This window comes from Theropithecus gelada, chromosome 20 (genome assembly GCF_003255815.1).
Source record: "Theropithecus gelada isolate Dixy chromosome 20, Tgel_1.0, whole genome shotgun sequence".
Lineage (NCBI taxonomy): Eukaryota > Metazoa > Chordata > Mammalia > Primates > Cercopithecidae > Theropithecus > Theropithecus gelada.
In genome coordinates, this window is record NC_037688.1 from 25,814,520 (window position 1) to 25,838,743 (window position 24,224).

General features: G+C 48.9%; 3 protein-coding genes and 1 non-coding gene across 7 annotated transcripts in view; 1 reads left to right on the forward strand and 3 right to left on the reverse strand.

Moving 5' to 3' along the window:
* Positions 1-24,224, forward strand: part of DUS2 (dihydrouridine synthase 2) — a 93,487-nt gene that overhangs the window by 16,393 nt on the left and 52,870 nt on the right. For 2 of the 4 annotated variants that reach the window (XM_025370237.1, XM_025370240.1), the window contains exons 1-2: positions 15,879-16,286; positions 18,983-19,062. The exons of 1 other annotated variant lie outside the window; for it this stretch is intronic. The gene's annotated coding sequence lies outside the window, so the exon portion shown is untranslated. Of the gene's footprint in view, positions 1-15,878; positions 16,287-18,982; positions 19,063-24,224 lie in introns of those variants that run through there. One more of the 4 variants, XM_025370238.1, reaches the window with a different exon arrangement.
* On the reverse strand, positions 4,404-7,795 carry DPEP2NB (DPEP2 neighbor). The gene is made up of 2 exons (XM_025370278.1): positions 7,588-7,795; positions 4,404-5,384 (listed from the first exon to the last, which is right to left on the reverse strand). The coding sequence occupies exons 1-2, from the start codon at positions 7,652-7,654 to the stop codon at positions 5,080-5,082; spliced, it is 372 nt and encodes a 123-aa protein (XP_025226063.1). The 5' UTR covers positions 7,655-7,795; the 3' UTR covers positions 4,404-5,079.
* LOC112614937 lies at positions 9,862-9,967 on the reverse strand. Its single transcript, XR_003117232.1, has one exon. It is a non-coding gene; the product is annotated as a U6 spliceosomal RNA (small nuclear RNA).
* DDX28 (DEAD-box helicase 28) lies at positions 14,230-16,797 on the reverse strand. Its single transcript, XM_025370236.1, has one exon. It carries the CDS (start codon positions 16,135-16,137, stop codon positions 14,497-14,499), a length of 1,641 nt encoding a protein of 546 aa, XP_025226021.1. The 5' UTR covers positions 16,138-16,797; the 3' UTR covers positions 14,230-14,496.

Sequence of the window (24,224 nt, forward strand, 5' to 3'; positions counted from 1 at the left end):
GCACATGGGGGTGGAGGGTGGGCTCTGTAGGGGCCCCAGGATCCAGGAGCAAGTGCTGACCAAACATCTACTAGGCAGCATGTGTGATTTCACATTTAACCTCAAATTCAGACTTGCTGTCTCTTTTGCTTAACCTAGTCTGCTCATCCCCCAGGGCTATTAGATCTGTTTCTGCAAAAACACAGTGAAGTCACAGCACACCCTGCCCCCGAGCGCTCTGAGCTTCCTGTTTTTATGCAGAAAGCCTGCCCTCCTGTGAAACTGACCATGTGAGATCTCACTGACTCCGAATCTGGGTGAATCTGAGAAGCTTAGTTAACAACAACAACAACGCAAAATTTTTTTTTTTTTTGAAACTGTATCTTGCTCTGTGGCCCAGGCTGGAGTGCAGTGGTGCCGTGGTGGCTCACTGCAGCCTCAAACTTCGGGGCTCAGGTGATCCTCCCACCTCAGCTTCCTGAGTAGCAGGGACTACAGGGTGGGGCCACCACACCCAGCTAATTTTTTTTTTTTTTTTATAAAGACGAGATTTCACCATGTTGCCCAGGCTGGTGTCAAACTCCGGGTCTCAAGCGATCCTCCCACCTTAGCCTCCCACAGTGTTGGGATTATAAGCATGAGCCACTGTGACCAGACCAAAACACTTTTTATAGGGAAAATTGCAAATACATGAGAAAGGAGGGAGAAAAGTGTATTAACTCCCATGTAGCCATCACCCAGTTTCAACGATTATCAAATGATGGTCCATCTTATTTCACTGATCTCTCACTCACCCCTTTCTACAGATTATTTTAAAGCAAATCATAGACATCTATTTCATCCATTTTTAAGTATGCCTCTCTAAAAGGTAAGGGCTCTTTTTAGGCTGGGCGCGTGGCTCATGCCTGAAATCACAGCACTTTGGAAGGCTGAAGTGGATCACCTGAGGTCAGGAGTTGGAGACCAGCCTGACTAACATGGCGAACCCCATCTCTGCTAAAAATACAAAAATTGGCTGGGTGTTGTGCCACTGCACCTAGCCTGAGGGACAGAGAAAGACTCTGTCTCTAAATAAATAAATAAAGAAATGGTAATGGCTCCTTTTTTTTGTTTTTTTTTTTGAGACGGAGTCTCACTCTGTCGCCCAGGCTGGAGTGCAGTGGCCGGATCTCGGCTCACTGTAAGCTCTGCCTCCCGGGTTTACGCCATTCTCCTGCCTCAGCCTCCCGAGTAGCTGGGACTACAGGTGCCCGCCACCACGCCCAGCTAGTTTTTTTTTTGTATTTTTTTTAGTAGAGACGGGGTTTCACCGTGTTAGCCAGGATGGTCTCGATCTCCTGACCTCGTGATGTGCCCATCTCGGCCTCCCAAAGTGCTGAGATTACAGGCTTGAGCCACCGCGCCCGGCCAATGGCTCCTTTTTAAAGACAACTACAAGCCAGATGCACTGGGCCATTACTGTAGTCCTAGCTACTTGGGAGGCTGAAACAGGAGGATTGCTTGAGCCCAGGAGTTTGAGGCCCGCCTGGGCAACATAATAAAACCCTGTTTCTGAAAAATAAAATAAATAAATAAATGGCAATTACCATACCATTATGGCCCTTATAAAAGTTAACAATACTTTTAAAATTTGTAGAGACAGGGTCTTGTTTTGTTCCCCAGGCTGGTCTCAAACTCCTGGGCTCAAGCAATCCTCCCACTTTGGCCTCCTAAAGTGCTGGGATTACAGGCTTAAGCCATTGCGCCTGGTCGATCAGTCTCATTCTTACCATTATACTTGAAATTTCCTCCAGTAATGCTCTCCCTTTGACTCCTCACATGACTCCCTCACATCTCAGCCACAGTGTCATCATCTCAGAGAAGCCTTCCCTGACCACCTTGTATAACACAGCACACCTCATCACTGTATTCGCTTATCCAGTTTCATTTTTCTTTTTTTTTTTTTTTTGAGACAGAGTCTCGCTCTGTCGCCCAGGCTGGAGTGCAGTGGCCAGATCTCAGCTCACTGCAAGCTCCGCCTCCCGGGTTCACGCCATTCTCCTGCCTCAGCCTCCCGAGTAGCTGAGACTACAGGCGCCCGCCACCTCGCCCGGCTAGTTTTTTGTATTTTTTTAGTAGAGACGGGGTTTCACCGTGTTAGCCAGGATGGTCTCGATCTCCTGACCTCGTGATCCACCTGTCTCGGCCTCCCAAAGTGCTGGGATTACAGGCTTGAGCCACCGCGCCCGGCTCATTTTTCTTTATAGCAGTTATAGTTATCTAAAATTATATCGTTTGGGGAGGCTGAGGCAGGAGAATGGTGTGAACCCAGGAGGCGGAGCTTGCAGTGAGCTGAGATCGCGCCACTCCACCCTGGGCGATAGAGTGAGACTCCATCTCAAACAACAACAACAACAAAGCATTATATTGTTTGTTTGTCTCTATAAACAAATTATATTGTTTGTGGGTGCCTTGAGGGGAGGGGTTTCTCATTCACCAATATATCTCAAGAAACCAGCACAGTGGCTGGTATGTAAGAGGTGCTCGATAGGCTGGGTGTGGTGGTCATGTCTGTAATCCCAGCACTTTGGGAGGCTGAGGCCAAGGAGGATGGATCGCCTGAGGTTAGGAGTTTGAGACCAGCTTGACCGATATGGTGAAACCCCACCTCTACTAAAAATACAAAAATTAGCTGGGCTTAGTGGCATGCCTCTGTAGTCCCAGCTACTCAGGAGGCTGAGGCAGGAGAATTGCTTGAACTCAGAAGGCGGAGGTTGCGGTGAGCCGAGATCGCACCACTGCACTCCAGCCTGGGCAACAGGAGAGAAAACTCCGTCTCTACAAAAAAAAAAAAAAAAGTGCCCAATAAATACTTGTTGAATAAACGAATGGATGGACGGGTGGATTGATAGATTGAATAGCATCTTCTTAGTCATTTCCTCTCTCTCCTAACACTCAAACACACACACACACACACACACAGACACGGAAAGACTGGGCTCTACATTTTACATTTTTTTGGCTTTTCTTTTTTTTTTTTTTTTCTTTTTTGAGACCAGTCACCCAGACTGCTGAAATGCAGTGGTGTGATCATAGCTTACTGCAGCCTTCAACTCCTGGCTTTAAGCGATCCTCATGCCTCATCCCCCCGAAGTGGTTAGGACTACAGGTGCACACCACCATACCTATTTTTACTTTTGTAGAGACAGGATCTCACTAGTTGCCCAAGCTCATCTCGAACTCCTGGCTTCAAGCAATTCTCCCCCCTTGGCCTCCCAAAGTATTGGGATTACAGGTGTGAGCCACTGTGGACGGCCAGGTTCTGCGTTTCTTTTTTTAATTTTTATTTATTTGGGAGGCCAAGGCAGATGTGTCATTTGAGCCCAGAAGTTCAACATCAGCCTGGACAACATGGCAAGACCCCATCTTTTTTTTTTTTTTTTTTAATAAGATGGAGTCTCACTCTGTCGCCCAGGCTGAAGTGCAGTGGCGTGATCTCGGCTCACTGCAACCTTCGCCTCCCAGGTTCAAGCGATTCTCCTGCCTTAGGTTCCTGAGTAGCTGGGATTACAAGGGCCCACCACCATGCTCGGTAATTTTTTTTTTTTTTTTTTTTGAGACGGAGTCTCGCTCTGTCGCCCAGGCTGAAGTGCAGTGGTGCTATCTCGGCTCACTACAAGCTCCGCCTCCCGGGTTCACGCCATTCTCCTGCCTCAGCCTCCTGAGTAGCTGGGACTACAGGCGCCCGCCAACATGCTGGGCTAATTTTTTGTATTTTTAGTAGAGATGGGGTTTCACTGTGTTAGTCAGGATGGTCTCAATCTCCTGACCTCGTGATCCGCCCACCTCGGCCTCCCAAAGTGCTGGGATTACAGGCGTGAGCCACTGCGCCCGGCCAATTTTTTGTATTTTTAGTAAGAGACGGGGTTTCATTGTGTTGGCCAGGTTGGTCTTGAACTCCTGACCTCAGGTGATCCACCGCCTCAGCCTCCCAAAGTGCAGGGATTACAGGAGTGAGCCACCGTGCCGGGCCGAGACCCCATCTAAGAAAGACAGAAAGAGAGAAAGAGAGACAGAGAGAGAAGAAGAAGGAGAAGAAGAAGAAAAATAAAAGAAAGAGGCCAGGCGCAGTGGCTCACGCCTGTAATCCCAGCACTTTGGGAGGCCAAGGCAGGCAGATCATGAGGTCTAGAGATCGAGACCATCCTGGTCAACACGGTGAAACCCTGTCTCTACTAAAAATACAAAAATTAGCTGGGCATGGTGGTGGGCGCTTGTAGTCCCAGCTACTCGGGAGGCTGAGGCAGGAGAATGGTGTGAACCTGGGAGGCGGAGCTTGCAGTGAGCCGAGATAGCGCCACTACACTCCAGCCTGGGCGACAGAACGAGACTCCATCAAAAAGAAAAAAAAAAAAAGAAGAAAGAAAGAAGATCAAGTCAAACACTGTTACGGAAAAATAATTTTTTAGATCATTTTTTAAAAAATTGAGCAGTAGGGACCTCACTGGGGCCATAATGGGCAGGAAATAAAGGAACACGTGAGCTTCAGGGGGGATGTTACTCAACTTCCTCCATATTGCTCTTGATGTAGGTGGCAGGTCTCCCTAGGTCTCTTTCTTCTACCTCCTGAGATGCCCAGCAGGAGCCTTTCTCCTGCTGTGACTAGCCATGGGCTGCTTCTTCCAGTTTCAGCAAGTCCTGGCCCTCCTGGTTTGTGCTGGTAGTTGCTGGCAGTAACTCAAAGCAAAAGCCCATCTGGTAGACCAGGCCCCTGCTAGGCTATGCTGCACCCTCTTTCTGCAGTTGACTCCTTGGCTAGCAAGAGTACAGATTTTTCTTTCTTCTGCCCAAAAAGGGACTCTGGAGAGATGAATAGAGGAACATCAGGTTTTCTTCCAGGCCAGCTTCAGCGTTGGGATATTCAAAGCAACCTCTCATTTTAAACCACAGTTTCTGAGGCTCCTTGCCCATGGGTAGTTAGCATGGAAGGGGGCTTCTGGATGAGGAAGGCTTAGGTAGAATGACTCAGGCGCTATCTGCAGTGGTGGGCAGGGGAGGTCACTGCAGAAGAGGCATTAGCTGTCTCAGACAGCTAAACATTTGTCCTTTCTCCCAAATGGCTCATCCAGCAAGCTTCTGTGGGGTCAGTCTCCTGCCACTATACTCCAAGCGCCGAATTTTGGGGCTAGAGCAACCAAGGTCTTTATCTGACTCTGTTGTAGCTTGACGTCTCTTGGGAGCACGGCTGGGGGCTGGCTTCTCTGCTTCAGCCTTTGTTGAGGTGGCCAAAGGGGTATCCCCATAGGCCCGGTAGCCACCAACCAGGCAGTACGTCTCCCCATGCCAGCCTACCTGAGTTTCTCCACACCCTCGGTAGAGAACATGGTAGTGCCCAGGTGTGGGAGGAGAAGTGGCAGGCACTGCAGCTGGAAAGAAAACCAGAATTAGTAACTTTTACCTTATACACTGTGTTGCCTCCCGTCTCTCACGTCTCTTCCTAAGAAGTCCTTTCATCTTCTTCGCATTCCAGACACAGCCTTGGCCTATCACCTCTGTGTGTCCCCTAAGACAGGATGCTGGCTGTGAAAGCAGTTATGTGGAGCCTGTGGCAGCAGCAGAAGACCACGAGATACTCCTCATCCCTTCCAAAAAATACATTTCTTTTTTTTTTTGTTTTGTTTTGAGACGGAGTCTCGCTCTGTCGCCCAGGCTGGAGTGCAGTGGCGCGATCTCAGCTCACTGCAAGCTCCGCCTCCCGGGTTCCCGCCATTCTCCTGCCTCAGCCTCCCAAGTAGCTGGGACTACAGGCGCCCACAACCGCGCCCGGCTAATTTTTTGTATTTTTAGTAGAGACGGGGTTTCACCGTGGTCTCGATCTCCTGACCTTGTGATCCGCCCGCCTCGGCCTCCCAAAGTGCTGGGATTACAGGCGTGAGCCACCGCGCCCGGCCAAAAAATACATTTCTTAAGGTCTGTCACATCTCAGGCTTTAATGGAAATTATTTTCTTTTTCTTTTTTTTTTTTTTTTGAGACGGAGTCTCGCTCTGTCGCCCAGGCTGGAGTGCAGTGGCCGGATCTCAGCTCACTGCAAGCTCCGCCTCCCGGGTTCCCGCCATTCTCCTGCCTCAGCCTCCCGAGTAGCCGGGACTACAGGCGCCCACCACCTCGCCCGGCTAGTTTTTTGTATTTTTTAGTAGAGACGGGGTTTCACCGTGTTAGCCAGGATGGTCTCGATCTCCTGACCTCGTGATCCGCCCGTCTCGGCCTCCCAAAGTGCTGGGATTACAGGCTTGAGCTACCGCGCCCGGCCTCGGAAATTATTTTCAAGTTTTGTAAAAAATCATCTACTATTGGCAGGGTGTGGTGGTTCAGGCTTGTAATCTCAGCACTTTGAGAAGCTGAGGAGGGAATATCACTTGAGTCCAGGAGCACCAGCCTGGCCAACATGATGAAACCCCATCTCTACTAAAAATACAAAAAATTAGGCAGGCGTGGTGGTGGGCACCTGTAGTTCCAGCTGCTTGGGAGGCTGAGGCAGGAGAATCGCTTGAACCTGGGAGGTGGAGGTTGCAGTGAGCTAAGATCGTACCACTGCACTCCCCAGCCTGGGTGACAGAGCGAGACATTGTCTCAAAAAAAAAAAAAAAAAAAAAAAGGGCTGGGCGCGGTGGCTCAAGCCTGTAATCCCAGCACTTTGGGAGGCCGAGACGGGTGGATCACGAGGTCAGGAGATCGAGAGCATCCTGGCTAACACGGTAAAACCCCGTCTCTACTAAAAAATACAAAAAACTAGCCGGGAGAGGTGGCAGGCGCCTGTAGTCCCAGCTACTTGGGAGGCTGAGGCAGGAGAATGGCGTGAACCCGGGAGGCGGAGCTTGCAGTGAGCTGAGATCTGGCCACTGGACTCCTGTCTGGGAGACAGAGCGAGACTCCATCTCAAAAAAGAAAAAAAAAAAAAAAAAAAAAAAAGGATCTAATATGCCACTGCACTCCAGCCTGGGTAACAGAGCGAGAGTAAAATAAAAATATCTAATACCAATTGGTGGGCCAGGCACAGTGCCTCATGCCCGTAATCCTAGCATTTTGGGAGGCTGAGGTAGGCAGATCGCTTGAGCTCAGGAGTTCAAGACCAGCCTAGGCAACATGGCGAAACCCTGTCACTACTAAAAATAGAAAAAATTAGCTGGGTGTGGTGGCGCATGCCTGTAGTCCCAGGTACTAGCGAGACTGAGTTGGGAGAATCCCCTGAGCCCAGGAAGCTGAGGTTTCAGTGAGCTGTGATTATGCCAGTGCACTCCAACCTGGGCGACAGACACCCTGTCTCAAACCAAACCAAAACAAAACAAAACAAAAAATTCAGACCAGCCCCGGCAACATATCAAGACCCCGTCTCAATTAAAAAAAAAAAAAAAAGATGAGAACCTGTCTGAACACCTGCTCAGATGACATTTCACTTGCCCTTAGCAGTGAGCAGGAAGACTGTGGGTCCCTGAGTGGCCACGCCCTCGATATTACTTATGGCTAGGAAAGCTGTGAGGTGTGGTGGGCCAGCCCAAAAGGAACGTGTCAGCCAGGTGAAGCTGTGGGTACAGCAACGCCTCCTGTATAGATGCCCCCTGTATGCCTACCTGCTGCGCTGCCCTCCCAGGGGACAGAGGACATGTTAGAGAGAATATAGAGGATCCGGTCAGACATTGTCTCTCAGCCAACCAAACAGATTGGTATCTCACAGAGAAATGGTAGGGAGGTTTCCCTAGGACACAGGTGTGTAGTCACGCTGCCATGGAAACTGTGAAAGCTTGTGAGGTCATCACTACCCAGTGAAGTCACATAAGGAATCTGTGACCTAAGGGGCAGGCTTTGGGCCTTCAGGGTTTTGTGGAGGAGAGCAGGGCATAGATAGAGAGGAATCCTGCTTGGGCCCTCCCATCCAGCCCTCCCTACAAATGCCTAGTAGCCACTCTGTGGGGCACATCTGTTGGCTGGTGCAAGTTCCAGTGACCACAGGAGGGCAAGAGAAATCTAAATTCTGAGATGAACTGGAGAGGCAAGATTAATCTAAGAGATAGATAGGTAGCCACGCACTGGTGCTAAACAATCAACAGCAGGAGAGGCAGAGATTGGGATGGACAAAGGGATCATGGAAGGCTCCTTCCAGCTGGACTTGAAGGACAAGTGAGATCTGGACACACGCAAAGTGTAACTGCCCTACGGGTTCCCTTTGCCACTGCCTAGACAAAGCTGATTTATCAAGACAGGGAAATTGCAATAGAGAAAGAGTAATTCACGCAGAGCTAGCTGTGCGGGAGACTGGAGTTTTATTATTACTCAAATCAGTCTCCCTAAACATTCAGGGATCAGAGTTTTTAAAGATAATTTGGTGGGTGGTGGGCAGTGAGTCGGGAAAGCTGATTGGTTGGGTCAGAGATGAAATCATAGGGAATTGACTTGGGCGTAGCAGCTCATGCTTGTAATCCCAGCACTCTGGGAGGCTGACAAGCCTGGCCAACATGGCGAAATCCTGTCTCTACTGAGAAAACAAAAATTAGGCTGGATATGGTGGCTCATGCCTGTAATCCCAGCACTTTTGGAGGCCAAGGTGGGCGGATCACAAGGTCAAGAGATTGAGACCATCCTGGCCAATATGGTGAAACCCTGTCTCTACTAAAAATACAAAAATTAGCTGGGTGTGGTGGCATGCGCCTGTAGTCCCAGCTACTTGGAAGGCTGAGGCAGAAGAATCCTGAACCCAGGAGGTGGAGGTTGCAGTGAGCTGAGATCCAGCCATTGCATTCCAGCCTTGTGACAGTGAGACGTGACTCTGCCTCAAAAACAAAAACAACAACAAAAACAAAAGTTAGCTGGGCATGGTGGTGCACATCTGTAATCCCAGCTAGCTACTTGGGAGGCTGAAGAACTAAAATCACTGAAGCCCAGGAGGCAGAGACTGCAGTGAGTCAAAATCGTGCCACTGCACTTCAGCCTACGCGACAGAGTGAGACTCTGTCTCAAAGAAAAAAAAAAAAAAATCATAGGTGGTCGAAGGTATCCTCTTGCCCGGAGTCAGTTCCTGGGTTGGGGAGCTACAAGATTGACCAGAGCCACAAGATTGACCACTTGATGGTCAGCTGATCCATCAAGTGCAAGGTCTTTTTTATTTTATTTATTTATATTTTTTGAGACAGAGTCTCACTCTGTTGCCCAGGCTGGAGTGCAGTGGCGCAATGATCTTGACTCACTGCAAGCTCCCCAAGGGATTCTCGTGTTTCAGCATCCTGAGAAGCTGGGACTACAGGCACCCGCCACCACACCCAGCTAATTTTTGTAATTTTAGTAGAGACGGGGTTTTGTCATGTTGGCCAGGCTGCTCTCAAACTCCCCCGTCCTCAAGGGATCCACCTGCCTTGGCCTTCCAAAGTGCTGGGATTACAGGTGTGAGCCACTGTGCCTAGCCAATCAAGCGTAGGCTCTGCAGAATATCTCAAGCACTGATATTATGTTGCATATATAATATATAATGTATATATGACACATATGTGTATATACATGTATACACACACACACACATATATATATATATATATTTTTTGAGACCCAGTCCAACTTTGTTGCCCAGGCTGGAGTGCAGTGGCACGATCTCGGCTCACTGCAACCTCCATCTCCCAGGTTCAAGTGATTCTCCTGCCTCAGCCTCCTGAGTAGCTGGGATTACAGGCACCCTCTACCACGCTGGCTAATGTTTGTATTTTTAGTAGAGATGAAGTTTCACCATGTTGGTCAGGCTGATCTTCAACTCCTGACCTCAAGTGATCCACCTGCCTTGGCCTCCCAAAGTTCCGAGATTACAAGCGTGAGCCACCACACCTGGCCTATGTATATAATTTTTAAAAATTAAAACATTAACAAATATGGAACGCTTCATGGATTTGCATGTCATCCTTGCACAAGGGGTCGTGCTAATCTTCTCTATAGTTCCAATTTTATTACATGTATTGCTGAAGTGAGCATGATCTTAGGTTTTATATAGTGATGTTATCCCCAAGAACAATTTGGGGAATGGTCAGAATCTTGTAGCCTCGGCTGGGCGCAGTGGCTGACGCCTGTAATCCCAGCACTTTGGGAGGCCGAGGTGGGTGAATCACCTGAGGTCAAGAGTTCAAGAGCAACCTGGCCAACATGGTGAAACCCATCTCTACTAAAAATACAAAAAAATAGCCGGGTGTGGTGGCGGATGCCTGTAATCCCAGTTAGTCAGGAGGCTGAGGCAGGAGAATTGTTTGAACCCGGGAGGCGGAGGTTGCAGTGAGTCGAGATAGCGCCTTTGCACTCCAGCATGGGCAACAAGAGTGACTCCATCTCAAAAAAAAAAAAAAAAAAAAAAGAAAAAGAAAAAAGAACCCTGTAGCCTCTAGCTGCATGACTCCTAAACCATAATTTCTAATCTTTTGGCTGATTTTGTTACAAAGGCAGTCTAGTCCCCAGGCAAAAAGGGGGTTTCTTTTGGGAAAGGGCATTTAAACTATAAACTATAAACTAAGTTCCTCCCAAAGTTAGTTCAGCCTATGGTCAGGAATGAACAAGGACAGCTTGGAGGTTACAAGCAAGATGGAGTTGGTTAGATCAACTCTCTTTCACTGTCTCGGTTGTAATTTTGCAATGGCGGTTTCAATAGGAGAGGGAATACATTCCAATTAAGAAGACTGAAAACATACAGGCTCTTCTTTTTTTTTTTTTTTTTTTTTTTTTTTTTTTTTTTTTTTTTTTTTTTTGAGACGGAGTCTCGCGCTGTGTCACCCAGGCTGGAGTGCAGTGGCGCGATCTCGGCTCACTGCAAGCTCCGCCTCCCAGGTTCAGGCCATTCTCCTGCCTCAGCCTCCGAGTAGCTGGGACTACAGGCGCCCGCCACCACGCCCGGCTAGTTTTTTGTATTTTTAGTAGAGACGGGGTTTCACCATGTTAGCCAGGATGGTCTCGATCTCCTGACCTCGTGATCCACCCGCCTTGGCCTCCCAAAGTGCTGGGATTACAGGCTTGAGCCACCGCGCCTGGCCATACAGGCTCTTCTTGACTTTGTTCTGCCCCAATGTAAATTCATAGCACCCTCACATTTTTACCACCTAAGACTCAAGAAAGCCAAGAGGTTAGGGGTCTATCCAAGGTCATACAGGTAGCAGAGAGGCATTCTGTCAGCAGGGCTTCGTTTGGAGCTCCAGATTGTAGCTATTAAGAATGAGGACAGGCCGGGCGCGGTGGCTCAAGCCTGTAATCCCAGCACTTTGGGAGGCCGAGGCGGGTGGATCACGAGGTCAGGAGATCGAGACTATCCTGGCTAACATGGTGAAACCCCGTCTCTACTAAAAATACAAAAAACTAGCCGGGCGTGGTGGCGGGCGCCTGTAGTCTCAGCTACTCAGGAGGCTGAGGCGGGAGAATGGCGTGAACCCGGGAGGCGGAGCTTGCAGTGAGCTGAGATCACGCCACTGCACTCCAGCCTGGGAGCACAGCGAGACTCCGTCTCAAAAAAAAAAAAAAAAAAAAAGAATGAGGACAAACTCATTACATTTAAAGGTGGTGTGGCTGGGCGCGGTGGCTCACGCCTGTAATCCCAGCACTTTGGGAGGCCGAGGCGGGCGGATCACGAGGTCAGGAGATCGAGATCATCCTGGCTAACATGGTGAAACCCCGTCTCTACTAAAAATACAAAAAATTAGCCAAGAGTGGTGGCAGGTGCCTGTAGTCCCAGCTACTCAGGAGGCTGAGGCAGGAGAATGGCATGAACTTGGGAGTCAGAGCTTGCAGTGAGCCGAGATCGTGCCACTGCACTCCAGCCTGGGCAACAGAGCAAGACTCCATCCCCCCCCCGCCAAAAAAAAAGGTGATGTACACTGGGAGGTATGTTAAATGTGCTCTAAGGCAAAATGAGGCTCCCAAATGACTGTCTGAAGTGCGCATGATGGTTCTATTTTTAAAATTTATTCTTTTTTCAGAAACAGAGTCTCACTTTGTCATCCAGGCTAGAGTACAGTGGCACCATCATAGCTCACTGTAACCTGGAACTCCTGGCCTCAAGTGATCCTCCTGCCTTGGCCTCCCAAAGTGCTGGGATTATAGATGTGAGATGCCACGTCTACAGGTGAGCCTATTTTAACATGAAATTCAAACAAATTCATGACAAGATAAGAATCCCAAATGACTGGCGAGGCGCCTTGGCTCACGCCTGTAATTCCAGCACTTTGGGAGGCTGAGGCAGGTGGGTCACTTGAGGCCAGGAGTTCACAGCCAGCCTGGCTAACATGGCAAAACCCTGTCTCTACTAAAAATATAAAAACTAGCTGCGCATGTTGATGTGCACTTGTAATCCCAGCTACTCAGGAGGCTGAGGCCCAAGAATTGCTTGAACCTGGGAGGCGGAGGTTGCAATGAGCCGAGATTGTGCCACTGTACTCCAGCCTGGGTGACAGAGTAAGACTCTGTCTCAAAAAAAAAAAAAAAGTAACAATACAAAATCATAACCTTATCATTACACTGCCCTCTCTTTAAATAGGCAAACAATGACAGTCTCATCACTATGAAAGGATGAGGTTTAGCCCCCAGCAGCAGCCCAGGTCAGCACTGTAAAGAGGTACCAAAAGGTCATTTGGGCCAGGCATGATGACTCACGCCTGTAATCCTAGCACTTTGGAAGGTGGAGGCAGGAGTATCTCTTGAGCCCAGGAGTTTGAGACCAGCCTGGGTAACATAGCTAGACCTTGTGTCTATTTTTTTTACATATAAAAAAGGTGATTTAGTCCTACTCAAAGAAACAGGCAACTCTGCCCTTAGCCTGATTAGGACCATACTAGGAGCAGCCTTTAGTTCAGTGTGGCCAAGAACTTCCTACTAAAGAGAGATGACCTTTACGAGAGGTCTCCCTGTTACTGGCCTTGAAAAAACAAACATGGGACATTTATTTAGTGGGGTTATTGCAGAGGGGATATGCCCAGGAGGTACAGACGGCCTGATCTTTGGAGACTGGGTCACCCTGGTTGAGAATCACAGCACCTTCTCTCATATGTTGCTTTAGTGTGGTGCTAATTACAGCAGACGGCCTGCAGGGAGTGGTAGGAGGTAAAATATCAAGGGTACGGTTCCTCGGAAGTTTGTTCTGGCGGGAGGGGTAGCAAGACATCACTCAGATTCTCCAACGCTCTGGAGAGAGTACTTGTCCGGAAGCATCCCTGTGGTCTTGTGGGGGTACACAGCCTTATAGGAATTTGCTGGGACTCTGGGAAAGGCAGTACAGCATAGACAAATGGTTCATCGATTTAGGAGGGCCAGAGTATCACCCAGGGGAGTTTACAAAGACAGTATTCTCAGGTCAAACTTTAGAGAGCTTAATCCCATCTGGAGTGGGGCTCAGGATTGGTTTTTTTTTTTTTGAGACAGGGTATTGGCTCTGTCACCCAGGCTGGAGTGCAGAGGTGCAATCTTGGCTCACCGAAACCTCTGCCTCCCGGGTTCAAGCCATTCTTGCGCCTCAGCCCCCCAAGTAGTTGGGATTTCAGGCGTTCACCACCACATTCAGCTAATTTTTTTTGTATTTTTAGTAGAGATAGGGTTTTGCCATGTTTGCCAGGCTGGTCTTAAACTCCTGATCTTAGGTGATCCTTCCGCCTCAGCCTCCCAAAGTGCTGGGATTACAGGTGTGAGCCACCACACCCGGCTTTTTTCTTGAGATAAGAGTCTTGCTCTGTCCCCCAGGCTGGAGTGTAGTGGTATGATCTTGGCTCACTGCACCCTCCGCCTCCCAGGTTCAAGTGACTCTCCTGCCTCAGCCTCCCGAGTAGCTGGGACTACAGGCACGTGCCACCACGCCGGGTTAATTTTTGTAATTTTTTTGTATATATATATATTAAAAAAATGCTATATGGTTATCTTGCCAGTTTTGTAAAACAGTTTAATCACCTCTCCTCTTTCTCGGCCACTGAGTTGGGATAGAAGTACAAGCAAAACTCTGTGTTAGTCTACCCTTTACTTTCCTGCCGGTACCTTCCAGAGAGATTTCGCCAAGATGCCTGTTTGTCTTGAGCGCTGTTAGTGAAGAACTCTTGTCTACTGCTGGTCATAGTTCCTTTCCTTTCCCTGGGGGCTTAATGGATACCTTTTTGGGGGCAGGAAATAAAAACTCAATGTTTATAAATTAAAACATCAACTGAAAGAGCCTTTGTCCTAGATGTGGCAGTCTGGGGTATGAATCCTCAGAAACTACTGAATTCCGCCCCAGTGCTAAATATTCTTAGGGGAGGCACATAAAAACATCATTTATTGTTAGAAATCATGACATGATACAAAGTCAAAATCCACTTGTGTCTTGTGAAAGACTACAGAAAGCCATGCTCAGCAGCTTCTTCTCCAATGCTGGCTAGCATCTTACCTTTCCAAGTCACATGGCAGTTCATCCTACCCTCAAGGAGTTGACGGCAGCCCACAGCCTCCCACTCACAAGTGTGATCACCCACCCAAGATACTGGGAAATATCCCTGTTCTAGGATCACATTTTAATCAGATTTGTCAAAATCCGGTTGCTGCGGCAAAGGCTCTTTCACCGAGGATACTAGTCCTGGAAGACTTCTCCTTCGGCGAGCCGCCAGCTCAATCTTCTGAACCAGGCTCACATCCCAGGGATGGGTCACAAAACTGATGACGGTGCCTGGAACCTCGCTCCCCACACGGCCCACTCTCCCTGCTCTGTGGATGTAATCTTGCAGCGTTGGGGGGAAATCATAATTGACAACCAGCTCCACACCGGTGCTGTCCAGGCCCCGAGAGGCTATGTCTGTACAGAGAAGTATGTCTCGGGAGCTCTTCTGGAAGGACTGGAAGATTCCTGCCCTCATTAAGGCTGGCATTTGCCCCTGCAACCTTAGGTGTTGGATTTTGTGATCATCCAGAATATATCCCAGCCAGTTCACAGTGCTGGAGCTATTACAGAACACCAGAACAGTTCCTGAGGGGCCAGTCCTTTCTGCTCTGTTATGATGCTTGAGAATGTGCACCAGCTCGGCTACCTTATCTGCTCCCTTCAGTCTCAGAAATGTCTGTTTCACATGAGGCATGATACAGTGGAGATTGGAGCTGGTGATGGTGGTGACAGCATCTGGGCTGGCGACTTTATCCAGCAACTGGCCTACACCTTCGGGAAATGTGGCTCCTACCAGCACTAACTGAGCTTTGGGATTGAAGCGGTCTTCCAAGTCAGCTGGGCCGTCTGCTATGTGGCTCTTCTCTAAGATGTAGTCCACCAGTTCCAGGAAGCTTTCATCCAGCAGTGTGTCTGCCTCATCCAACACCAAGAATGAGAGTTGCTCCAGACTAATCAGTCGACTTTTCAGGGCCTTCCACAGAGCCCCTGGAGTGGCCACTAGCACATCTGCTGAAGGTTGTCTGGACAATTGCATCCTGATCCTACGTATGCCGTGGCCTCCCTCCAGGTCCCGCACCAGCAGGCCCAAGGAGCGGCCCAAGGGTTGGGCCACAGCCCGCACCTGTTGGGCCAGTTCTCGGGAAGGAACAAGGACTAGGCCTCGGGGAGCGGGGATACGAAGGGAGTCCAGGCTTGGCTGGCCCATGAGCCGTTGAAACAGCGGCAGGAGGTAGCTGAGAGTCTTGCCACTGCCGGTTTCTGCGGCGCAAAGGACGTGGCGGCCGCGAAGTAGTTGGGGGATGGTGTTAGACTGCACGGTTGTGGGCTGAACGACTTCAGGCGCAACCTCCTGTAGTGCGTGCAGCACACGGGGCTCCAGGCCCAGGTCAGCAAAGTTGCCCTCGGACGAGAGCTTTTGCACAGCTGGCGCCTCCTGTTGCGCTCGCTCGATGGAGAAGTGGTCCCGACGCGCGCGTCGACTCTTCCAGCCTCGAGAGGCTAGCGGCGCGCTCTCCCAACGACCCAGTGTGAGGCGCGCCGGCTGGTTGAACTCCGGCCGCCGCGCCGAGACCAGCAGCCGTCCAGGTCGAACCAGCACCGGCCTCGGGAGGTTCCGCTGCCTGCTCTGCCGTTGTTCCAACTGCCGCTGTAAAGCCACTGGAATGCGCACCACCGGCAGGGGTTCGTCGGGACTGCGGACCGTGAGACCTCGTCGGGGCGCCAGGATCAACCGAGCCACGAGGGAAAAGAGCCTCACTGGCCGCGATAGAGCCATGTTTCCCTCAGTGCGGCAGAAGCGCACACAAGTGACGTCACGGACGCGCCGCGACCTCGCCTACGGTGGCTGGCGAGGCTCAGTACATTGTACGGAGCTGCAGCACCGTGAGGAAGAAGGGAGGTTCTCTTTAAGAGTTCAGCTGCGAGGTCTGTAGCTCGGAATAGGGGATGGCGACATCCAGACCCGGCCAGCCTTGGGGAAGGGTGCGTCGTGGAGGCAGGACTGGAGGCTGGCGATACGAGGCGGCAGTGGGGCCTTGACCCAATGGATCATGAGGGCGGAGGGCTTCTGGCGATTGGTTACCTGGTTCCTGGGATTCTCTTTAGTTGTTCCTTATTGCCCAGAGATAGCTTGTCCCGTGCTGGTCTCCGAGGTTGCAGCTGTTTTCCCAGATGTGTTCCCTGCGCAGGGTCTGGTAATCCTTTTTTATTGAGAATTTGAATGAATGGTCAGGCCTAGGGGCCGAGACAGGGGTGTGAAATCGTAGATCTGGTCTCAACCCCTCACGCTCCCTGTCTGAGAGCCCAGAGTGCAAGCTGATGGCCTTCAGCTGCTTCTCTCTCTCAAGTGGGAGGTGAGGTCTTCAGGCTTTATTTCAAGCTAGGTCATCTCTTCTTCACAGTTATTTTCCTTACTTTTCAGCCAAGATTCACTCTCTACTCCTTCGTCACGCATCCCAACTTCTCATCCTGAACCCACCCCTCTTGCAGCCCGCTCAGCTCCGCTGGTTTCCCGGTCAGAAACCTATATTGCCTAAATAGTAGTAAGAAGGGTGCTGCGACCCTGCGAAGTGAGCAGGTACGTGGCTTATCATGTAGCCCTGGTCAGGCAGAATATTTTACCTGAATTCAGATATTCGGGTTGTAAAAACAAGAACTATATGAGTCACCATTTTTTTTTTTTTTTTGTCCTGAGACACAGTCTCGTTCTGTCACCCAGGCTGGAGTGCAGTGGCGCGATTTCGGCTCACTGCAACCTCCGCCTCCTGGGTTCAAGCGATTCTCCTGCCTCTGCCTCCCGAGTAGCAGAGACTACAGACATGCACCACCCACTCCCGGCTACTTTTTTCTATTTTGTTTTTTTTTTTTTTGAGACGGAGTCTGGCTTTGTCACCCAGGCTGGAGTGCAGTGGCCGGATCTCAGCTCACTGCAAGCTCCGCCGCCCGGGTTATGCCATTCTCCTGCCTCAGCCTCCCAAGTAGCTGGGACTACAGGCGCCGCCACCTCGCCCAGCTAGTTTTTTTTTTTGTATTTTTTTAGTAGAGACGGGGTTTCACCGTGTTAGCCAGGATGGTCTCGATCTCCTGACCTCGTGATCCGCCCGTCTCGGCCTCCCAAAGTGCTGGGATTACAGGCTTGAGCCACCGCGCCCGGCCCCTTTTTTCTATTTTTAGTAGAGGCAGGGTTTCACCATGTTGGCCTCGCTGGTCTGGAACTCCTGGCCTCAAGTGATCTTCCCACCTCGACCTCCCAAAGTGATGGGATTACAAGCGTGAGCCACCATGCCCAACAGACACTTATTGAACAGATCTGGAAAATGGGTGTCAGATATTTTCTGTAATCCGCAGTGCCTGGGGTGGGAGATAAGGTAAATGTTTATGGGTTAACTCTCTGGGAGGTTCGTAACATCTGGAGAAAGCGTTTTAGTTTCATCAAATACCACTGAAAAGATAAAAACTGCTTTTTTGGCCGGGCGCGGTGGCTCAAGCCTGTAATCCCAGCACTTTGGGAGGCCGAGACGGGTGGATCACGAGGTCAGAAGATCGAGACCATCCTGGCGAACACGGTGAAACCCCGTCTCTACTAAAAAATACAAAAAACTAGCCGGGCGAGATGGCGGGCGCCTGTAGTCCCAGTTACTTGGGAGGCTGAGGCAGGAGAATGGCGTAAACCCGGGAGGCGGAGCTTGCAGTGAGCTGAGATCCGGCCACTGCACTCCAGCCCGGGCGACAGAGCGAGACTCCGTCTCACAAAAAAAAAAAAAAAAAAAAAAAAAACTGCTTTTTTTGGAATAGTATGAAGAAAAACTTTTACAATTTTAAGTACACTCTACCCTTGTGCTACACAATTAGACTTTCTGGAGAGTTGCCAGATAAACCAGAGGAGTAGAGGCTTTTTTTTCTCCACAAGAAAACATCTGGAAGTACGAAGAGAAAGTTTTGAGTAGTGATGGGTGAATGAACAGTCATTGGATAAGGTAGTGGTTCTAAAACAAGGGTGATTTTGCCCTTCCCCCCCCTTTCCCTCCCACCATATTTGACAATGGCTGGAGACTTTTTTTTTTTTTTTTTTTGAGACAGTCTCACCCTGTTGCCCAGGCTGAAGTGCAGTGTTGCAGTCTTGGCTCACTGCAGCCTCTGCCTTCTGGGTTCAAGGGATTCTCCTGCCTCAGCCATCTGAGTAGCTGGGATTACAGGCATGCGCTACCACGCCCAGGTAACTTTTGTGTTTTTAATAGAGACAGAGTTTCACTCTGATGGGCAGGCTGATCTCAAACTCCTGACCTGGTGATTTGCCCGTCTTTGCTGAGATTACAGGTGTGAGCTGCTGTGCCCGGCCGGATTCTATGCTACTTTTATGATTCTACAAACTCAGGGCTCCTCCTTATCCAAATAGTTCCTTGGGGCCAGGCTCACGCCTGTAATCCCAGCTACTCCGGAGGCTGAGGCAGGACAATCATTTGAACCCGGGAGGTGGAGGTTGTTGCGGTGAGCCGAGATCACACCACTGCACTCCAGCCTGGGCGACAGGGCGACGCTCTGTCTAAAAAAAAAAAAAAAAAAGTCGTTTGGATGTTTGTCCCAACAGGTTTCATCCATTTCCATGTGCCACTGTTTTTCAGAAATCAAACAAAGAATTACTCTGTACAAAGCCAGAACAAATATATCAAAGTAATCCCGAAGTATCAGAACAAAATAATACGTATGTATGTGCATTTGGGTTTTTGGGTTTTGTTTAAACATCCAGGGTAGGGTAGCTGGTTAATATATAGTTGTTTTCTCATTATGCTTGAGTCCTTACAATATGATTACCTCAAAATTTCACAGGAGTTAGAGCTTGCCTAAGCCTGTCTGTGCCCATGGCCACTAATTTCTTCTTGTCACATCACTAGACACTGCCTACCTTTTTTTTTTTTTTGAGACAGAGTCACGCTCTATCGCCCAGGCTGTAGTGCAGTGGCACCATCTCGGCTCACTGCAAGCTCCACCTCCCCGGTTCATGCCATTCTCCTGCCTCAGCCTCCCGAGTAGCTGGGACTACAGGCGCCCGCCACCACGCCTGGCTAATTTTTTGTATTTTTAGTAGTGACGGGGTTTCACCATGTTAGCCAGAATGGTCTCAATCTTCTGACCTCGTGATCCGCCCGCCTCGGCCTCCCAAAGTGCTGGGATTACAGGTGTGAGCCACCACGCCCGGCGACACTGCCTACCGTTTTTCCCCCTCACTCACGGTAGACATTGAGTAACTTCTAATTGTTTTCTTGAGATATTTTTATAAGTAGTGCTTTAGAAATAGGAAAGGTGTCCTTATTGTGAAAAAAATCTAAGCTCCTGGGATCAGGAGCTTGGTGTGTTCCTTGGATCTCAGTTAATAATGGTATATTCATTCATTCAACAAATACTTCCTGAGCACCATGCATGTGCCAGGCACTGACTGTGAACAAAACAGCCAAAATTCCTGCCCTTGTGGAATTTACATTCTGATTTAATTGATTTGGGGTAAGGCCTAGACAGAGTCTTACTCTGTCACCCAGGCTAGACTTCAGTGGCACAATCTCGACTCACTGCAACCTCTGCCTCCCAGGTTCAAGTGATTCTTCTGCCTTAGCCACCCCAGTAGCTGGGATTACAGGTGCGTGCTACCACACCCAGCTAATTCTGCATTTTTAGTAGAGACGAGGTTTTGCCATGTTGACCAGGCTGATCTTGAACTCCTGACCTCAGTTGATCCGCCTACCTCGGCCTCCCAAAGTGCTGGGATTACAGATGTGAGCCACTGTGCCCGGCCCAGAAATTGGTATTTTTAAAAACCTCTCCAGATGTAACTAGGCTTGAGAATCACAGTTATAAATGAAGCACTTTGGAGATTGCAAGCATTACAACAATAAAAAGTGCTGTTAATATTCCTTTATTGTTCCTCCGTTTTCCCACCTGTAGCAGGACTGTTGCACAGGTAATCATATTTCAGTCATTGTCACTATAGTATGCCTGGACCCTTTGACCTTCCTTCTTATCCAGCTCCCTACCTGCTCTTTGTCTTTTACCCTCTAGTCCACCTTCTGTTTCCCAAATGATGTTATCAAAGCACAGCTAGGCTGGGTGTGGTGGCTCACGCCTGTAATCCCAGCACTTTGAGAGCCCAAGGCAGGCAGATCACGAGGTCAGGAGTTCAAGACCAGCCTGGCCAACGTGGTGAAACCCCGTCTCTACAAAAATACAAAAATTAGCTGGGCGTGGTGGCACACGCCTGTAATCCCAGCTACTAGGGAGGCTGAGGCGGAAGAATCACTTGAACCAGGGAGGCGGAGGTTGCAGTAAGCTGAGATCATGCCATCGCACTCCAGCCTGGGTGATAGAGCAAGAGTCCGTCTAAAAAAAAAAAATAAACAACAGCTATGGCCATGTTACCCTTTGACTCAAAAGCCATTCATGAATCCCTGTTGCCTGCAGATTATCTCCTAATCAGTATCCAGAATTGGGCTCAACCTCTTCTATTGCTTCCTTATCTGAATCTTGTTCACTCAAGTGATGCCTCCCATGTAAGTTGGCCAAAGGGCTTGTAGTTTTTTACTGGGTAAGCCAGAGATTGGAGTAGTCATTCATCTCCTCTAAAACCAAACTTGAGTGATAACAAAGCACTTTAAATGCACTTTGGCTGGGATAGAGTTCTTCTGTGACCAAAGCATGCACTGAATCATAGCTCTTGTTGCATGTGGTCCATTAACTTCTTTTTTTTTTTTTTTTTTGGAGATGGAGTTTCGCTTTTGTTGCCCAGGCTAGAGTGCAGTGGCGTGATCTCAGCTCACCGCGACCTCCGCCTCCTGGGTTCAAGCAATTCTCCTGCCTCAGCCTCCTGAGTAGCTGGGATTACTGGCATGCACCATCACGCCCGGCTAATTTTGTATTTTTAGTAGAGACGGGGTTTCTCCATGTTGGTCGGGCTGATCTGGTCTCAAACTCCCGACCTCAGGTAATCCGCCTGCCTTGGCCTCCCAAAGTGCTGGAATTATAGGCATGAGCCACCTCACCCGGCTGCCATTAACTTCTTTTTACAGCAAACACTAAGCGTCCACCATATGCCAGATTGTATACTCTCTGATGAGGATCTGGTGATGAACAAGCCACAGTGCCTATTTTCACCTTACAGTGAAGAAGGCATATTGACAGATACTTGCTCTTCTATTAATAGGTGCCAGGATAGCTCCATGCCAGGACAGGAGTGAGCTCAGAGGTGCCTTTACCCTGTTTTGGGAGATGTTGGTCAGAGAAGGCTTCCAGGAGGAGGTGACATCTGTAATGAGGTTCTAAAAGTCTACAGGGAGTCAGTCAGGTGGAAGAATAGGGATGTGGCCCCTGGGCAGGGGCAGCTTGTCCAGAGACCCCATACTGAGAGAGAGCAGGCCAGGTTGAGGAACTGGAAATATTTCAGAATAGCTGAAGCTTAGCATGGGGGAGTTCTGAGGGCAGGAGGCAAGTGATGAAAGAGGCTTCTGTGGCAGAAGAGACCAGACCTTATATTTACTGTGTTAAAGAGTGCAGACTTAATTTTACGGGCAGTAGGGAAGATGTCCAGAAATGGAAATATCATGTCTTGATTTGCTTTTGGAAAGAGCCCTTTGGCTGGAAGGAGCATGGATTGGAAGTGATAAGCCTGGAAGCACAGAGAGTGGTTTGGAGACTATTGTCGTGGTTCAGTTGATAGATGATGGCAGTGGTAGAGCCGAGAAGCTCTTTGAGGTTAAGAGCTTAGTGCTTTTCATGTCTTTACACCTCACGCCTTGATCTTAAAAGAGCTAGCATATGTTTGTCGATATGACAACATAATAATAGACATTAGAGGCTGGGCGCGGTGGGTCACGCCTGTAATCCCAGCACTTTAGGAGGCCAAGGCAGGTGAATCACGAAGTCAGGAGTTTGAGACCAGCCTGGCCAACCTGGTAAAACCCTGTCTCTACTAAAAAAATATATATATAAAAAATTAGCTGGGCATGGTGGCGGGCACCTGTAATCCCAGCTACTCGGGAGGCTGAGGCAGGAGAATTGCTTGAACCCAGGAGGCAGAGGTTGCAGTGAGCCGAGATCGCGCCACTGCACTCCAGCCTGGGAGACAGTACGAGACTCCATCTCAAAAAAAAAAAAAAAAAAGCATTAGAGTGTTGAAACCGTGAAAGCATGATGATGAGATGTTATGGCTAACATTTATTAAGCCTTTAGTATATGCTGAGAACTGTTGTACACCATGGAATTCACTCTTCACAGCATTTCCTTTGACTCCTATAGTGGAGCCTCATATTCCACAAGGAGAAGCTGAGGCTCAGCTGGGTTAATTACTGTGCCCGAGGAACAACTGGGATTCAAATGAAGGTCTGTCCAATTCCAGAGCTCAGAATCTTAACTATGAAATGCTATATCAGGGCTGGGCACAGTGGGTCAAGCTTGATTCCAGCACTTCGGAAAGTTAGGCAGAAGAATCGCTAGAGGCCAGGAGTTGGAGACTAGCCTGAGCAACATAGCAAGACCCTATCGCGACAGAAAAATTTAAACACAAACTTAGCTAGATGTGGTGGAACGTGCCTGTAGTCCCAGTTACTGCAGACGCTGAGATGGGAGGATCCCTAGAGCCCAGGAGTTTAGGACTGCAGTGAGCCATGATTGTGCCACTGCACTCCAGCCTGGGTAACCCAGCAAGGTCCCATTGCTAAAAAAAAAAAAAAAAAAAAAAAAAGCTATGTCATCTCTTTCTCCTCAAATCTAACAAATCATTTTTACTTTTTGTCATGTATATATATTTTGTTTTTTTGTTTTTAATTTTATTTATTTATTTATTTTTAAATTTTTTTTTTTTATTAGAGATGGGGGTCTTACTATGTTGCCCTGACTGGTCTTGAACTCTTGGGCTCAAATGATCCTCTTGCCTCAGCCTCCCAAAGTGTTAGGATTACAGGTGTGAGCTACCACACCTGGTGTATTTACACTTTAAAAATTTTTTTTTGAGGCAGAGTCTTGCTCTGATTTCCAGGCTAGAGTGCAGTGATACGATCTTGGCTCACTGCAGCCTCCGTCTCACAAATTCAAATGATTCTCCTGCCTCAGCCCCGCAAGTAGGTGGGATCACAGGCCCGCGCCACCATACCCGGCTAATTTTTGTATTTTTTGGTAGATATGGGGTTTGCCATGTTGCCCAGGCTGGTCTCGAACTACTGAGCTCAGATAATCTGCCCACCTTGGCCTCCCAGAGTGTTGGGATTATAGGCATGAGCCACTGCACCCAACCACACATTCAGAGTAGGAAATAGGATAATTCTCTAAATATTTAATTCTAGTTGACTTTATAAATTTGTATTTTAGAGCTAGATGCAATGGCTTACGCTGGTAATCCCAACACTTTGGGAGACTGAGGCGGGTGGAGTAGCTAGGACCACAGGTGTGCACCACCGTGCCCAGCTAATTTTTTGTAGAGGTGGGGTCTTATCATGTTGCCTGGGCTGGTCTTGAACTCTTGGCCTCAAATGATCCTCCCGCCTCAGCCTCCCAAAGTGCTGGGATTACAGGTGTGAACCAGCATGCCTGGCCAGAAATTGCTTTTTAAGCATGCATTGTCTTTGGAGAAAATTGACAGAGAAGGGAATGGTAAAGTTTGTTTATACCCATTGTTTTCCCTGAATAGTGCTATGTTCAATCTGAAAGCATTATAATTAATGGGATTATGAAAGTTGCAGATACCAGGATGAAACCGCTTTTGTCAAAATAGGACAAGGAAGGTGTGAAGTAGAGGGAGCTCATGCTTACATGTCCGAGATAAGAACTATTTCCAAGGCTTTTCTAAAAACTCCACTAGAGGACAGGAGTGGTGACTCACACCTG